This window comes from Drosophila guanche, unplaced genomic scaffold (genome assembly GCF_900245975.1).
Source record: "Drosophila guanche unplaced genomic scaffold, DGUA_6, whole genome shotgun sequence".
Classification (NCBI taxonomy): Eukaryota; Metazoa; Arthropoda; class Insecta; order Diptera; family Drosophilidae; genus Drosophila; species Drosophila guanche.
Window position 1 is genome coordinate 4,050,036 of NW_022995753.1, and position 17,512 is coordinate 4,067,547.

At 48.5% G+C, this 17,512-nt stretch overlaps 1 protein-coding gene and 1 non-coding gene across 2 annotated transcripts; both read left to right on the forward strand.

Moving 5' to 3' along the window:
- Positions 1-7,717: 7,717 nt before the first annotated feature.
- LOC117588706 (sperm flagellar protein 1-like) lies at positions 7,718-8,107 on the forward strand. The gene has a single exon (XM_034280154.1). It carries the CDS (start codon positions 7,718-7,720, stop codon positions 8,105-8,107), a length of 390 nt encoding a protein of 129 aa, XP_034136045.1.
- Positions 8,108-14,408: 6,301 nt separating this feature from the next.
- Trnas-aga lies at positions 14,409-14,490 on the forward strand. The gene has a single exon. It is a non-coding gene; the product is annotated as a tRNA-Ser (tRNA).
- Positions 14,491-17,512: the final 3,022 nt, after the last annotated feature.

Genomic DNA, 17,512 nt, shown 5'->3' on the forward strand with positions numbered 1-17,512 from the left:
TTGTCTTTTTGCTTTTTTTTTTTTTGGGACCACTGCGACAGCGACAGCGACTGCAAATCGCAGATTGGGATCGGACAACGGACAACGGAACGGAATGGAATGGTACAAAACACGACGGCGCGGCGCAGCGCAGAGCGTCGCGGCCCGTTCCCGTTCCCATTCCCGTTCCCGATTCGCATTCAATTCGCTTCCTCGTTCATCTGCAGTTCTCCGTTCTTCGTTCTCTGTTCTGTCCTCTCTCGTCTCGCTGCGAATTAAGCTGTTGACACATAACATCATGTCGCACTTGTCTGCTGGCACAAATCTCGCCAGGTGAGTGGAAACGCGCGCGCAACATGAGCCCAAAAGTCAGGCAGAGACACAGGCACAGATCCAGCTTCAGCTTCAGCTTCAGCTTCAACCTCCAGTGCCACAGCCAGAGTTGAAGTCACAGTTTTGTCCCGGAGCAAAAACACACAACAAAAAGCGGCACCATGTCGAGTGCAACAACAGCGGCTACAACTGCCACAACACAACGTCGTCTTCGTCGTGGAGTAACAACAGGCGGGCCGGGCTCAGGTCTGAGCTGAGCTGAGCTGAGCTGAGTGTAGGAAATCGGACCATGCAGATGACGACGCTGGTCAAAAAGCTTTTGGGCAAATCTTGCGGCATGTTGTCGCTGTTGTTGCTTGCTTGCCCATGACCACGGCCACATCATGCCACAGAGCCACAGAGCCACAGCGAGCGAGCCACACGGCCACAGCCACGATGCGACGTTGGCAATTTGTGATTGGATTTTGTGGCATAACCAAGCAACTCGATCATCAAATTGTTTCGCCATGCGACTGGCACAAATGGCCATCAAGTTTGGCTTCGGCAGCTGTCATCGGCGAAACTTTACATGGAATCATTTTCATTTTCCCAGAGAGACGGAGAGGGGAGCGCCTGTCAGGTGGCATCAAAGAATGGAAATATTGGATGTATTCCTCCCCCATTTGTATTATCTTTCCTGGGCTAATCCTCAGCGATCTTTCAGAGTTTTCTTTGCTGCGGCACTTGCCCCCTGAACTGTTTGTTTTTTTTCAGTCACTCTCTCGCTTCCTCTCTCTCTCTCTCTCTCTCTCTCTCTCTGTCTATTGACGCACTTGCACACACATCCTCGATAAAGGATAAAGGGATAAAGGCACTGCTGGGCTTGCATCACTCATACGCCTTGTGTGGCCTGACGTGGGGGGCTTCATGTGGCTCTGTGGCTGCTGCTGCTGCTGCTGCGGAAGTCGCCATTTTTGTTTTCTGGCCAGCAGCCCCCCCCAGCATCATCAATTCCCACTGACACGTCATCCATCTTGGGCGGGGGTGAGGAACACACACAGAGGGAGAGAGGCAAAGGGAAGGGGAAAGGGAAAGAGTAGGAGCAGAAGGCCTGCGGCAAAAGTCCTTTAAACGACCTCTGGCGCCAAAATGCTGCGACCCCTAACCAGCAACAAACAAGCAAAAGAGGGGTGGAGGAGCAGCAGGACGAGGCAGCAACTGGGGAGCCGTAGTCCGCACAAGATTAGAAAATTCGACGTTGTGCAGCAGGCAAAATTAAAATGGCGACGAGGCACGTCAGGAGCAGCAGCAGCAGGAGCCGCAAACAGGGAGGTGGTTAGGGAGGAGGAGACCCAACGGTGGACAGGCCGCATCACGAATGCAAGGACGTTGGGTGGGTGAGGGGGAGAGGTCGGCGCACTGTGGGGACTTCTGCTGCTGCAGCCATTAAAATACACAGCTGCCTGTGTACTTGGCCAGGACCTGCAGGAGCAGGAGGAGTGCTGGTGGTGGTGGTGGTGGTGGTGGGGCGGGGTGCAGCACGTAAAATGGTCGTCGGCGTTTGCAACGCACGCAAGGACATTTGAAGGATAAAGTCGCGTGCAGCAGCAGAGGCAGGAGCAGCAGGAGCAGCAGCTGCACTGAGCTGCCGTTACTTGGCATACGAAATAAACCAGCCACAGCACACCACAGCACAGATGGCCCCCCAAAGTTGCATGCCACACCCCCAAGCTCAGCCCATGCCGTGCAGCAGGCGTGTGAGTGTGTGTTGCAGGGGACAGGGGCAGGCGGAAGCGCGACTAAAGTAGTAGAAAAATTGAGTAGTAAATAAATGATAAACGAAAATAAAATGCAAGGACTCTCCCAACCTCCCTCCCACACACACACACACACACACACACACGTGTGTGGCTCTCTCTCCTTCTGACAGGATTACAAGGAATGCCCGAAGGACCAACAATGCCTGGCCTTTATGGCAAGCGGTGTGGAGGAACGGTGCAGCGGGGCAAATGTGATGTGGCAAGCATCCTTTCTTACTGCAAAATAACTGCAGTGGGGGTCCGCAGCGTGCCGCTTTGCTGCAGTTTTTAGTGGCAAGCAAATTCACATTTGTTCAGCCCAAGAGAGAAAAAAAACAAAGAACCAAAAATGGGTGTGCTGCCTGCTGCTCGGGAGTTTCGGAGCAGGAAACATTTACCAAAAAATGATCAAAACCCGACCAACCGACTGTCCAAAAACTGACCAATTTGTGCATGCAAATTGTCGCATAAATCCCATACGTCCGCCCTCCGCCAGGAAATTCTCAGTGGAAAAAATGCATTTCAGCTAATTAAGGTTCGTTGGCCTTTGTTGGGCATGTAATAATGATCAGAGTGCTGCCAGCTCAAAATAAATTAGATTCAATTTTCGAAGCATTCGAGCCGATGCCCAGGAAACATTTTCATGGCTCAACTCTGGTGCCTGACCCCTGGTGCACACACACACAGCCGAAGCACAGCCAACGGTAATCAGTGCCACATAACGCACACTCAGCGGTGAGGCATCAGCGGCTATGCTGAGAGAGTTCTAGTGCTAATCCTAGTCCAAGTCCAAGTCCAAGCCTGAACCCAAAAACTGCAAAACTGCCAACTCTGGTGCCGACTGAAGTGAAACGCGCCACGCAAAAATCACAAAAAATCGTGCGTGCCCTTAAGACGCTCATAAAAAACGGCAAAACAGAAAACGGGCGAATGGCAAATGGCAAAACGGTCGCAGAAGGGGACGGGAAGGAACAGCAATGCCGAGAGAGGGGGATAGAACTTAGCCTGCCTAGAACCACTAAAAATGTTTTGCTTTGGAAACCGAAAAAAAACACACAAAAAAAGAGAAGAAAATATAAAGAAAAGAAAAGGAGCAAAGCAAAAGTGCAGCATAGAAGTGGATTTACTTAGGACAGAAGGTGGAGACTGTGGGTATACCCATTGGTATTTCAATTGAATTCGAATAAATAATACATAATCCTGCAATAGATAACGGTAGCCGTCGAAGTATTCTGGCTACTTCAGAAGAGGAAGAATTATTATTTTGCTCTTTTAAATATTTGTCTTAATTTTTGTATAATTATTTGTGTCATGGTGCATGCCCATGCTACCCTGTAAAGCAAATGCTTTGAACTGAGGTCGCTATTGGCGGCTAAGAGAGTTTGGGCAGGGGTAATGCTGTGGGGGGGGGAGAGGAAGCTGCGACTGGGGACTGTGGACGGGGGCTGGCCCCGTACTGCTGCACGTAAGGCACGACTTTTTATTATGCTTTACGTTCTTGGCTCTCGCGATGGGGCCAACGGCGCCCACCCGCCTGCGCTTTTTGTCTGCTCGCAACCCCCCACCCACCGACTTCCCCCTAAGCACTCTCCCACACCCACACCCCTCTCTTCAGGGCATCGCTACGAAAATCTGCGCATTTTTCGACGATCCCCATTGCCCATTGCCCATTGCCCATTGGAATGCATAAGAAACACAAACACAAAAACAGCAACAACAAATAAAAAAGAGAGCAACGTGAGGCTAGTGAAAGAAGAGCAGCAGCCGCACAAACAGCAGCAGAAGAGAGAGAGCGAGAGAGCGAAATGCAAGGGGAGAGCGAAAGCAGCAGCAGCATGTGAAGAGAGGGAGCGCGAAAGGCAGGGGGAGAACGAAAAAATAGTGCAGCGAATGTCATTCGCAATGCTCGGCTCTCCCGCTCGCAGATCTCCGGCAAAGCAGCAAAACGATCGCAAGTTTATGGCGCCCGCAACTTAAAGACAAACTAAAAATAAGAAGGAGGAGGAGGAGGAGAAAGAGAAGGAGGAGCAGCAGAAAAAAGGTAAATTGAATGCAGTTATCTGCAGTAACGCCACTTCCCCCCTCGGTTGGGTTTATTGGGTTACCGCTCGTACTATGGATATGGTTATGGTTATGAAACCAAATCGAATCGAAAACTATTTATTGTGACTCCTACAGAGTGCGCCCTCACATAACCCCCCTGCGCAGTGACTCCTCCAGCGTACTTCATTATATTAAACCTCAAATTATTCCACTTTCGGTCCGTTTGCTGCTGTCATTCATCTGACCATCTCCTAGGAGTTTGTACACCTATTCGCTGAAATTTAAGTGTTAATTTTAGCATTTTTTTCAAGGCATAGACTTTTGTTCAAGGAGGATTATTGAAGGGCAGGACCGCCAAAATATGACCAAAGAAAACAAAAATTTGGCCACTAAATTGCCAGAAAAAATGCGAGTCAATTTGGGCTTTAAAGTATGAGGAAGACTGTTCCATTGGACTTTTCATGCATTTTTGATCAATGATTAATATAAATATTCTTGCCTAGACTCTCCCTCTTGCTGCCACAATAATTGGCCCGCTTTGGAGCAGCTTTGAGTAGATATTTAAGCGGACTATCCGACTGCCCCTAAGCCGCATTGAGTCACTGCCAGAAGCTCTGCTCGAACTACAAACAATACTCGATGTAGGATTAATGTGTACTTCCTCCTCTGTGCATTGCAGATGGGAGCAGATGGTGGCTGCATCTGCAATCTCTGACAGCAGCGGCAACGAAATATGTAATTGGAATTAGCGTTAATTAAAAAGGGAAGATGGAACATGGCGAAAAACGTAGCACCCGAGCACAAAGGGAACCCCAAAATACACCTGCAAAAAAAAATAGAGTCCCAGCACACCACCCACATGGGGGTGCCATTCAATCAATATCCATCCAGAGCTTGTCAAAGTGCCGTTCCTACACCTCCCCCTTCCATAGCATTTCCTTTTCCGGCTATGTGCATGTGACCAGCATCGCCATCGCCATCGCCCAACCGACTGCGCTCCAATATCCAGTAGCAGCAGCATCGGCAGCATCGGCAGCTATATCCTGCACCTATGGCTCGATTTTTGTCCCCATACATATCGGCCCGGCCATGCCACGCCCATGCATGTTAACGCCTCCGCCAATTTGATTGGCCAATGTGGCAGCTGCCCCACACCTCCCACCCAACACCCACAACAAGAAACAAAAACGAGAACAACACAAAAAGGGGGTACAAAAAAAAGAATAATCAAGAAAATGAAAATGAAAATGAAAGAACATAAAAAATTATTCTCTTTTGCATTTACGAAAAAAAAGTGCAATTTGCATACCCTGCCACAAATCGGGGCAAGTGCAACATGTGGCTCAAGTTGCAAAATGTATAAACTAGGAAATTTATGGACATTTAAATATTTGAATTTAATTTAAATACTCGAGAGAAAAAGGCAAAACGAGAGCCTCGATCTGAAAGGGTTTTTTCCAACGGGAAAGAATCCTTATTAAAGAAAGACACAGGGCTGAGAGGCTACTAAATAAACTAATTGCATAATTTAAATCAAAATTTAATCTGCCATTTACTTGAAATTTAAATATTTCGTAGAGCATTTCCTAGTTGTCTGCCGCTCACCCTTCCCGGCCTCAGTTTTTGCATATTGCTTGCACTTTTTTTCTGCTGGACATTTTTTAATTCTTCTTTCTGCATCTGCTTCGGCTTCTGGTGCTTATTCGTTGTCTTTCACTTTTTCGTTTCTCTTTTCTTTTTTTGTTGATAATCAAAAAGCATAACAGGAAGAAGGCAGCAGCCCAACCAAGCCCATTGGGTGGCAGGAAAAACTATATACACATGGACGTATCTGTGGCCCCTGCAGCAGTCCACCCACAGCCACTCCTCACATCCACATCCACATCCACATCCACATCCTGGTTATGTTTGCAGTCGAATAAACAGCATCAATTCATCACACATGCAACAACAGCAACAAAATGGCGCCATCAGGCCCAGGACGAGGACAGAGCCCAAGCCGTGGCCGTGGATATATAGCGTACACCCAATCCTTGGATGCCAGACCCAACCTCCCCGAGCAGCCACCCAACAACAAGACAACAAAAAGTGCAACCCAATGCGGCTGCTGCTGCTGCTCCTGGATGGGTGGCAGGCAGCCCCACAGCTCGCAGCACTAAATCAACATTTCACTTTGATGAATGATGACCAATGTCCAGGCGCGGGTGTCCACGCCGATAGAGTCCTGTGCGCGGCCCACACACCAGCCGCAGCGCAGCGCAGCGCAGCATGCAACATCCACAGCACACAACAGCAGCAGCAGCAGCAGCAGCAGCAGCAGCAGCAGGAACAAGCAACAGAAAAGACAGGACGAGAGCAACAACAGAAAGAAAAACGAATGGAAAATATAGCAAAACAAGCAGAAAACTGGAAAAACTGTTGGGCGCAGCAACACACACACACACACACACACACACACACAGGCAGTGTGGAGGGGGAGGTGGGCAGAGAGTGTGAGGGAAGAAGCAACGATAGGAGGAAAAAATTTGTGCAGAAAGAGGAGGCTGAAAATAGACACGAACACTAATCGAATTATTGCCACTGCAAAGGAGCTGCAGCCCCCCCCCCCTCCACCCACCAGGCACACCCAACACACACGCTGCCCACCCACATGGCACACCCACTGCAGCTGTCCCGCTCTCACTCACATGTGGAGCAGAATAGAGAGCGAGAGAGGGAGAGTGAAAGCTGTAGTGCTTCCTCCTTTCTTGCTCTGTAATTAAAAAGAAAAATATCCAAAAAGAAGCAAAGAAACAGAAAGGAAAGAAGCAGTGGAAAAAGTACGAGGGTGGGGCGGGGAGGGGGGGAGCCAATGCATATGCATATGGATATGGATATGGATATGGATGCGTGGATTGGATTTCTCCCTCTCTCTCTGGCTCGCTGGCTCGCCTATCGATGCGCTGACCAACCAAAATCGAACAGCGTCAAGGAGCGCTGGACATATGTATAACCCTTCCCCCCAAGCCCCCAATGCAGTGCAGTCTCGGTTATGTGTACCGCAATAAACAAAAAATATACGAACATAAATTAAAAACGTCCGCGACAGAGTCCGCAGCAAAAGCCAAGGCAACGGCCCACCCATAAGCCACACCATACCCAAGGCAACCCAGCCACAACTCTCTCTCTCTCCCTCTGTTAGCGTCGCTAATCAATGCAGTTTGTACCAACAAATGTTCACCACTGGCAGGCAGCTCTTAAAGCCATGGCGCCCTGATCCAAGGACTCGTTATAAATTCTTGAGAGAAGCCACAACCCCAACGCCTCACCGCACAACGCACTTAATGGCCACTTTCGTTGCATATTTCCACGCCAATTAGCTGTTAAATCTGCTCCTGCTGCTGCTGCTGCTGCATTTCGCAGGGACCTAAAAGATATTTTCAACAAATAAATATTAGCGCAGGAAGCGGCCTCAATCAAGTAACCTTTCGGTTGCCGGTTGCCAGTTGCCAGTTGCCAGTTGCCAGTTGTTTCTCAGTTTAGTTCCGAACACAGTCTCGGCTACACAATAAAATCAACAAAATTATTTGCACCAAATTATAGAGATGCCTCTGCCACGCGAATTGGACTACGAGCAACGTGAGAGGCTTCAGCACTGGCTGGGGAAATTCGAACTGGAGCTGGATCATCGCACACGCACCCAGCTGAGCGATGCTTTGGCGGTGGCAAAGCTCTTCGAGAAGGTTCACCCCGGCCTCGTGGACTTCAGGTGCTATGTGCCGCGCAGCAGCCTGGCTCTAAAGAAGCAAAATTGGCACATTTTCAACGTGCGGACACTGAAACGCATAAATATGAGCCTCAGCCAGCGGGATCTGTACAGGCTGGCAAGCGGCAGCAGCTGGGCACTCGAGACGCTGCTCTACAAGCTGATGCTGACCGATGATGAGGCAGCGAGAGTCGCGGGCGGACAGGAGCTGGACGAGTTCGATTATTAGAGATTATTCGATTAAAATTACCATAATAAATATACATTTGAAATGAATAACATTTGGGGCTGAAGTTGTGCAGCTCCCCAGAAATGAAAATGAGATGGAAAGTACACAAAACGCAGCAAAGATCCGGCGGGGCACCAAGAACATGTGCTGTGGATGCTGACTGCTGGATGGTTGCTCTGTTGCTCTGTTGCTCTGTTGCTCTGTCGGATGTTGTTGCTGAAAATGTCATCAGAGCGCGTGTTGTTGCTGTTGCAGTCAATTGCATTGCAACATTTCATTTTCTGATATGAAAGATTTAAAGTTTGCAACATAAAAATGTCACGTTTTTCATGGTCGCCACAAGACCGACAACCGACAACCGACAACCGCGACTCCGAGCCATGTTGAACTTTTCTTGCCGGTTGCCTGCCGCTGTTGTTGCTGCTGCTGTTACTGCGCATGTGCAGCAGCATTTGTAGCAGAGATTTCCCAGTTCCTCGTGGATTCTCTGCAACTCTCCTCTAGCTTACTTTTGCCAGTCTATTTATGTTACAATTTGGTGCCTGCCAAGCGAAAAAATGTTGCCAACTTTGCGTTTGCTTTTGCTGTTACCCCAAGCCCCCGCAAGCACCCCGTCCTCACCCTTGCCCGTTTTGGGGCATACCCTTGCAGAGGTGTCAAATATTTTCCAACGCTTCTTGGAATCTCAAGAATTTTATTTGTAGAACTTCCCCAACCGCAGCTGATCCCTCATCAATCGGCTCTTTATACGCAGATAATATTATGGAATCGTATATTTTTTGGCAGGGTATCAAAGTATTCGGTTGTTGCCGTTTGTCTTTGTTTTTTTGTACGTTTTGTTTTGATTTTTTTCGGGCTTGTTTGACAATGCGCGTCGTGACATCTGCCAAGGCTCAGGCACAGGCTTAGGCTCGGGCTGCCGGCTGCCGGCTGCAGGGGGCTTGGTGGTGGGTGGTAGGGGGAGGGGTGTGCTTGTGGGTGCATAGTTGAGAAACGAGTTCCCCCATGCCACATGCCACATGCCGCATGCATGTGCCCGATTCTTATTAATTTGGCAGAACAGTTGACGCAGTCGTCGTCCGCTGTGTACGCACATCTCGAGAGGATCTCTTGAACCCACTGTGTCTGCTCTCTCTCTCTCTCTCTCTCTCTCGCCCTCTCTCCCTCAACTACAGTGGCTGGCTTCATAAATTTTTATTGCCTCACTGAGAGACTTTGACTGAGAATCAGACTACGGCCAGAAGGCTTTGACTGCAACTGAGACTCGGGTCTGGCCTCAGACTCAGGCCTCTGGCTGAGGTTGAGCCCCAGACCAAGATTCCACTGATATGAGTTGGTAGGCAGCAGCAACAGCAGCCAGATGAGCCATCGGGACAGTAGCCAGCCCCACTAGGCAGGTAGACGAAAGCGGCGACGGCGACGACGACGAGCAGAGATTTCGTTTCGTTTTGTCACAAATTAAACACGTTTTTCCGCAGAACCTAATGAATAAACAAGCTCACACTAGAGGGAGCGAGAGAGAGCGAACTAAGTGCAACGACTAGCAGATGCTCTATGATAAATGCAGAAAACCAAAAACAATTGATGAGTCAAATATAATAAGCAACTACCAGCTCTTGATCGCAGAGCGGAGAGCGGAATGCGGAGAGCGGAACGCAGAGAGCGGAACGCAGAGAGCGGAACGCAGAGAGCGGAATGCGGAGAGCGGAATGCGGAGAGCGGAATGCGCAGGCTGGAAGTGCAGATTGGGAGGGCGACTGGCCATTTGGGCAGTCCATTCCATTCCATTCCATTCCATTCCATTCCATAGCTAGTTCCAATTTCGAGCAGCCCCGCCCGCTGCAAGCTACAGCGGGCACAATTAACAGGCTGTAAAAATGCCAAACCATTTTCATCCTGCGAAGAGCAGCGGCGCTCCCTCTGCCCCCCGTTGCACCTTTCGATGACATACATAAGTGTTAATTGAACATGCCACACCGCCGTGTTGCCAGGTGTCCGTGCGAGTGTACATGAGTGTGTGTGAGAGTGAATGTTGCTGCTGCTGCTGCTGCTGCTGTTGCCTTGTTGCAATTACGCACTTCTAATGCAATTTCAATAATTGGGCATCAAATTTATGGGGCGACACTGCAGCGATGTTGCAACAAATTACGAAGTGCGAACATACCAGTACCAGGAGCATCATCATCATCATCATCATCAGCAGCAGCAGGAAGAGAAGTTGCAGGAGGCTGGAGGAGCATACAAAGCCAGGTGCACCCCAGCCCCAATCTGCAATTATTTCTATTAAAAAGCGCAGATTATTTTTTATTATAATTTTTCTTTTTTTTTGGTTCGGGCTGCCTGCACAAATATGAAAATTTGCAAACATTTTCTTTATAAAAATATTTCGCTTTTCTCTTTGCTGCTGCCTCTGCCTTTGCCTTCCTTTATAATTGTTCGCAATTTGCATGCGAGTCGAGTCGAGTCGAGTCGAGTGGGGTCTAGGCGATGCGATGCGCACATGAAATTCTATTAGGCCACAACATTTCGCAATTGCGTGCTGATTGCCGGTTGCAAGTGCAACAAGAAGTGCCAGCAGAAACATACGAACTGAAAGTGGCCAGAGCTAAGGCAGAGGATGGCCAGAGAAAGAGCCAGCAGAAGGCCCCATGGCAGCCTAGAGATGGGCAGCACTCACGGGACTCTCAGCACACTCGGGACACCACAACCAACTGCTGAACACTGGACACTCACTGGCAGCTATTTGGCATCGCTGGAGGTGCCACAGATCACGCTGCCATCACCTGGAATTGCCTGGAAACACACTGCCATCGGCTGCCTCTTGGCCCACAGCCCAAAGGGATGCAATAGAAAAGCTTCGCGGGGCTGCTGCTGCTTTGCATGCACGGGATTATTAGTTACGGACGCCTGAACGCACTTTTAGCAGCCTCAGCCACACGTATTAATAATTTTAATTAACTCTGGAATTATGTTTGGCGCGTAATTATGCGAAACGCGACAACAAAAAGATTCCGCGACCAAAGACACGGAGCCCAAGTACGAGTTGAAGTTGAAGTTGAAGTTCGAGTACGAGTACGAGCAAGTGTATGCAAAGTGAAGTTACCCAGTTCCCCCTGTCCCCTCTTCTCACTAGGGTCTAGGGCCAATTATGTTGTGCAAGCGGCGAACACGCGGACTTGGGCCGCCGCCCACTTTCCTTTTCAAGCTGCCGCCAACTGCCCAGCAAGCCAACTGCTGAGGGATTTCAAGTTGAATCTGAAGCTAAATCGGAGTATTAATCGCGGAGTTAGGCAAGCGTAACTAATCTAAGCACAGGAACGACTGCAGCAGCCCCCTCAGCATCTGCATAGCTTTTACTAGTAATTATTTTAATCAAATATATCGCCGAGGTCTGTTTGACCCTTCCCCAAACACCACACCCTACCCACACACACACTTGAACTACTCCACGGGCCACATGCCCGGCAGGCACTTTTTCCTAGGCCTTTTTCCAATCAAATGACAACATAATTACTTTGCGCAAAAGAGCGTTTGCCGCCCAGGAACCGTTTTAATTGCAGTTCAGAGAGTGAGTGGCAAGGGGAGGAGCACAGGCAGAGGGAAGGAAAATAAGAAAATTAGAAAATTAGAAAATAGAAAATAGAATGTTGGCCAACTGTGAGAGGATGTTGCCGCCCACGTTGGAGGGTACCTTCCGAGCAGTGTTCCAGTTGGAACAGCCGAAAAGTGCGTACAGGCAGGGGGGGTGGAGAGCCATGCTGCCTGCGGCATGCGGCATGTGGCACGGGGCACGGGGCATGGCAACAATCCAGTTAACAGTAATTGCTGGCGCGTCGTGTTTTCGGACCACCAATGGATTGATTAACTACGTGTTCGATATTGCAGCTCCACAGCTCCACAGCTCACAAGCTCCTCTCTTCCCCTTCCCCTTCCCCTTCCCCTTCCCCTTCCCCTTCCCCCACACTCCTGCTGTGTCACTTTGGTATTGATGATGTGGCCGGGGCCGGGCGGCCGAGCCAAGTGTTCCATTCGATTCCATTCGGGCGCCGATCTGCTCTCGAGCAAACGCAACGCAACGCAAGTCCAAATCAAATTTACTATAATGACCACTCAAATGGACAGCGTAATGGGGCATGCAGCGCAGAAGGAGAGGAGCCACAGAGTGGAGTGAAGCGGAGCGACAGCAGCAGCAGCGACAGGGAAAGAGAAAGAGAAAGAGAAAGGCCCCCAAACGGAGTTGGCGAAAAAGTGGGCGAACAAAAAAAAAATTGCAAGCGGCTGAAAGAGAAGCTAATGGCATTTGGCTGGTGTTGCGTGCATTTGACATTGTGGCAGCCTGCAGCCTGCAGCATGGGACAGAGCAACAGAGAGCAGTGGAGTGGAGTGGAGGGGTTGGCTGTGCTCTGTGGGCTGCCTTACAAGATGGAAATGCTGACGAAGCCTGTGGGCGATTGTCAAAGAAATGGCAGAATGCTGATCAATTTTAGCTACAAGATTAGATAAGAATCTGACCAAGCAATGCCAGAAGGAGAATCTTGTTTAATTATTAACAAGCAATTAACAAAATGCAAACAAACAAATTTTACTCCAGAAGAATCTCAGCGAAAAAGTGCTTGAAAAAACTGCTTCGAAAATATGCAATAAATATCAAAGAAAGGAAAGGTAATTCAAAAGCACAGTAAATATCGTGAATAATAGTGTAAAAGTATAATTTATTAAAGGGCAAATACCAGGCGCAACCACAGGCATGTAGCACAGACGCGTGGCATGCGTATCGGCATCATGTTAATAGCCACATTCCCCTCCCCACTCCCCCATCCCCTACGATACATTAAGCCAAATTCAAGGGATTCCAGCCAGTCCTGTGTGTTTCCCCTCATTGCCCATACATATTTAACATATCCATAAATTGCCTGGCCCTGAGGCGATGCTACGACGCGACTACCTCAGTGGCAGGTGCCACACAGATGGCCAAGAAAAAGGGTTCACGATTGATGGCTGAGGATGCACACACATGTGTGTGCGTGCGTGTGTGTGTGTGTGCGAGCTCCCTCCTTTGGGCTGCCCCGCAAGTGATTGGCATTTTTTGGCTGCCGTGCGCCGAGGATTTCGCACCTTCACGAGCGAGCGGGGTCACACGGCACGCACATCTTTGTGGCAAGCTGCAGCTGCAACCAGTAAAAGAGTGAAAAAGGGGGAAAGGGGGAAAGCCGATCTCCTTATGAGATCTCCTGCAACAACTTAATTGAATGTTCGCGTTGTTCGCGGGGCACCCAAAGGGGCAGCTGCTTATCGCAGTGCAATTAATTCCAACGATTTGCTTAGCTGTAAAATTTGTAACAAGGGTCCCCCCCTCACCCTACACCATATACACATGGATATGGATATCCAGATCAAGGGGAACCGCAAAGAGTCATTTTTTATAGCTGCTTTTTGTTCAGGTTTTGGGGTTCGGTTTTCAGTTCTCGGGGTTCCATTTGAGTTGCGACTGCGACGGCGACTGCCGCTACGGTTTCGGTTTCGGCTTCGGCTTCGGCTGCCTGTCAACCGGCAACAACAAAACGTAAATCATGAAATTTGCTTAACCCACGCGCCATCATCTTCCCAGCACCCCCGTGGCAATCCGCTAACCCTAAACCGATCAACGATCCGATCCGATCCGATCCCCGATCTGCCAGCCCCGAACAGGTGGCGCACACAGCGCCGCATGCGCTCTCTTTGCATATCAAAATGCAGCGGGAATGGAATGGAAGTGGGACAGGGACAGTTAGTGGGAGAGCAGGGGAATCGTACGGGCAATGGCAGAGAGAAGGAACGCAACGCTTCGTCAAATGTGCCATGAGGATCATGAAACGGGTGGAGGGGGGAACATTGGTGTGGTGTGGTGTGGTATGGGTATGGGTTCGGGGCGCTGTCCGCAGAGCTTGCCATAAGGCACAATGGGTGGTAAATTGAAGCTTTCAACTTGTTGCTGTCTGTTGTGTTGCATGCCTCCCCCCGCCACTCTCCTGATTTCAATTCGTTGGCGGTGCGGCTGTTTTGACAATGTGCGCCGCTTTAATTGGAGCCGTGTCATTAAGTGCACGCAATAAGAAAATCTGACAAAACGCCGGCCAAGGTGAAATCAGAGACAGCTGGCATTAAAGTGGAATAAGAAACGGTCACAAGGCGGGTAGTAGATCATTAAATAGAGCAAACCCTCAAATATCCATTAAAAGAAAACTTCGACCCCGAAGCATCCATAAGCGAACTCGGTTGTAAAACGCTTTTCTGTATATTTATTGAAAGATCATGACACGAGGCAGTCGTGGCCGAGCGGTTAAGGCGTCTGACTAGAAATCAGATTCCCTCTGGGAGCGTAGGTTCGAATCCTGCCGACTGCGCAATAACCAATTATTTTTTTTCTCTCCAGTCCAGTGCTTAATATAATATTTTGTAATTGCCTAAGTGCAACATTTTGTTGATTGCATAATTGCTTTTATGCCCCAGTCTCTTCGATGGATTTCTTTGTGTCGTCACAGCTGTTTCTTTTTTCTAATCGTACTTTTGTTTTCTATTTATAGATCACTCGATACTGTCTCCTTCTAATTCATCACAGAAGTGAAGAGCTCGAATATTGATAAACAATTGAAAGAGCAAAAGAAACCCATACACATACAACACTCTGATTATGTTCCCTGCTCTCTGGTTTGGATATCTTCTCCCAGAACAACAGCCGTTGGAGGAGCAGTCGCCGCGCTGTAAATAAATAAAATAAAATTTCCTGCCACTTGGCGATAAGCAACAAAAGTTTTCCCACCATCCACACCCCCTCGAGGCACCAGGCACCCAACCAAAGTCGATGGCAAAGTTTCGACAGGTCTCAGCATTTCAGGCCGCGGCCGCCGACGAGGCAACAGTCAGCAGTCAACATCCCCACAATCAGTGTGGGTGGCAGCCAGAGAAATTGTCGCCACAAAAGTTCTGCACTGGCTTTTGGCTTTTACTGGGTGCCGTACACTCTCCCCAGGGTACATCTTAGTCGGGTTAATCTCTGACAATAGCCTAAAGGATGATCTGTTGTTCCCTTGGAAGGCATCAGCCAAAGATAAACCTCTGCAGAAATATCTGAAGTATTCTCATGGGTATTTTCATGGTCTTAATATCAGCTCCGTATACGTTTACACACCCCAGCACACCCTTTGATATTGCTTTTGTTGCTTTTGTTGTTGTTGTTGTTGTTGTGTGCTCGAGGCTTCTTCGTTTCGTTTCGTTTCGTTTCCGTTTTTGGCAGGCAGGCGCCGCCGTTATGTCTCGCAAAAGTTTCAAGAAACGGGTTCCGTCTCGCAACGCCTCGTTCTCTGCGCTCTTCGCTCTTCACCTCTCCCGCTCTCACAGCACACTGTCCACACTCGCACCGCGGGCAGAAATTTCTATGTCATATTTGTCTGTGTGTGTGTGTGTGCGATTCGTTTTGATATAATTTATTGTAAAATTATTTCCGTTTTGCTGTTACTTTGTGGACGAAAGCAACAACAACAACAACAGCAGCAGCAGCAGCAAGCCAGCCAAAAAAGTGAGTGGGGAATGGCAGAAGAGGGGGGGAGCAAGGCTTACGGAAAACGTGGCCCATCAAAGGGCCATTTAATTGGCGTCTATTTATGTCATCGCAGATAGCAGCAGATCGCACCACCAGAGATCGTGAGTGACAAACCAAAAGCAGCCACGACACAATACAACACACACACACATACATATGTATGTAGAACTGATCTTGGGTATCCTCGATTCGTCGTCGATTCAAAACAATGAAAATTGATATTGAGGGAAATCTTAAAGGCCGAAATCACCGCTGATATCAAGCTACGACTAACCGCTCATTACGCATATGGAGGATACAATTTTAGGTTCAAGCGCCGACCACAGGCTCCGAATGGATGGATGGATGCCAGCGGTCAGATCAAGCAACGCAGCACAAGCTCCTCTGACTCGGAGTCTGGGTGTACTCTGGCTGTAGCCATGGCCACCAAGGTCTGTCCATCATTATGTCAACGCTCTGAATGCGCATGTCAATCAAGATGAAGTGCCGCTGATATGTCCATCTCGAGCCCGCAGACTCCAACTTCGAGACAAACTCCGTTTCAGTATCTCAGGTCTTAAGGCTTGCTGATTGCCGCTGCCCTGGGAATTGGTCCCTGCCACCAGCAGCGTAAGTTGCATGCAAATTATTGAGCCAAACACATGTCTGGGCAGTGAGAGAATAATTCCCAAGCTAAACAGAATCAATACGAGAAATTTTGAATAGTTTTCAATACTTTTGTGAATAAACAATAAACAATATCTACTGCTCCAAAAGTTGAATGTGATTATCCACATCCCATGTGCTCCCATGTGCCAGTTGCTGCACATCTCGTGGATTTATAACCGTGCTTTGAGCATGCTTCCATCCTTTGATGATGGCCTCTCTCACTCATTTCGATTTATGAGAGAATCTCACCAAGAAATGTTTCCGTAGCCTCAGGGCCAGAGCCCTGCTCCTACCCCTCCACCCAGCCACCGCCTGCACTCGTACAAGAGTAGGAGCTACGACGAGTATTTTATTATTTTGTGCAATAATTTTTTATTGTTTTTGCTGGGCAAGTTGATTCTGGCGTTGGCCCTTAACGAACACAACAGTTTCTACATCCGTTTTTTGTTTTTGTTTTTGTTTTTTTTTTTTGCTTTTATTCTTTCGTTTTTCGTCCACTTTCAATTGTTCTGCAGCCCCATGGCCCCGCCACCAGCTCGTCCGTCATGGAACGTTCTACGCTTGATATTTATTTGTTGTATGTTGGGCTATAAACGTGAAATTTACTGCGGAATGTCATTTAAAGTACAAACATTCTGCACTCTCTCTCTCCCATCTTCTCTCTTTCACTCTTGTGTTACTTGTCTGTTCGTTCTGATGGGGGGCCGCCTCTCTTTTTTTTTGGGATATATTTACTTGTATTTTCGGAGGGCCCGACTAACGGTTTCTATGCACGCCAAATGACGCCGCTGTCGATGTTGTTTTCGTTGCAGTCGCAACACTGAGTCAAAGTTTTGATACCCAGCACACATGTGGTACATATTTAGATTGAATGATACCTCCGCATGTACGTACGTATGCTCCATGGAATCCATACCATAATGTACAGCCGTAGGGCCATCCAAGGCAGAAGCAAAAGTTACACCAAAGTTGGGGTCACATTTCAAACCAATATTCATTCTGATGTAATTATTCTTAATTATTTTCTCAAGGGTATCCGCTGGTCGCAACTTTAGCCTGGCATTTCCCACTTGCTTGCTTCTTGTTTTTTTGTGTAGCTTTTATTTTGTTGGTTCTGTCGTATTTTATAATCCTTTTCCTCTTGTCGGGGCTTCTACGGGGTTGGAGGAGGCATTTTG

What these genes read in the sequence shown, in the direction of transcription:
- LOC117588706 (XM_034280154.1), top strand. Translation starts at nt 7,718, where the DNA reads ATGCCTCTGCCACGCGAATTGGACTACGAGCAACGTGAGAGGCTTCAG.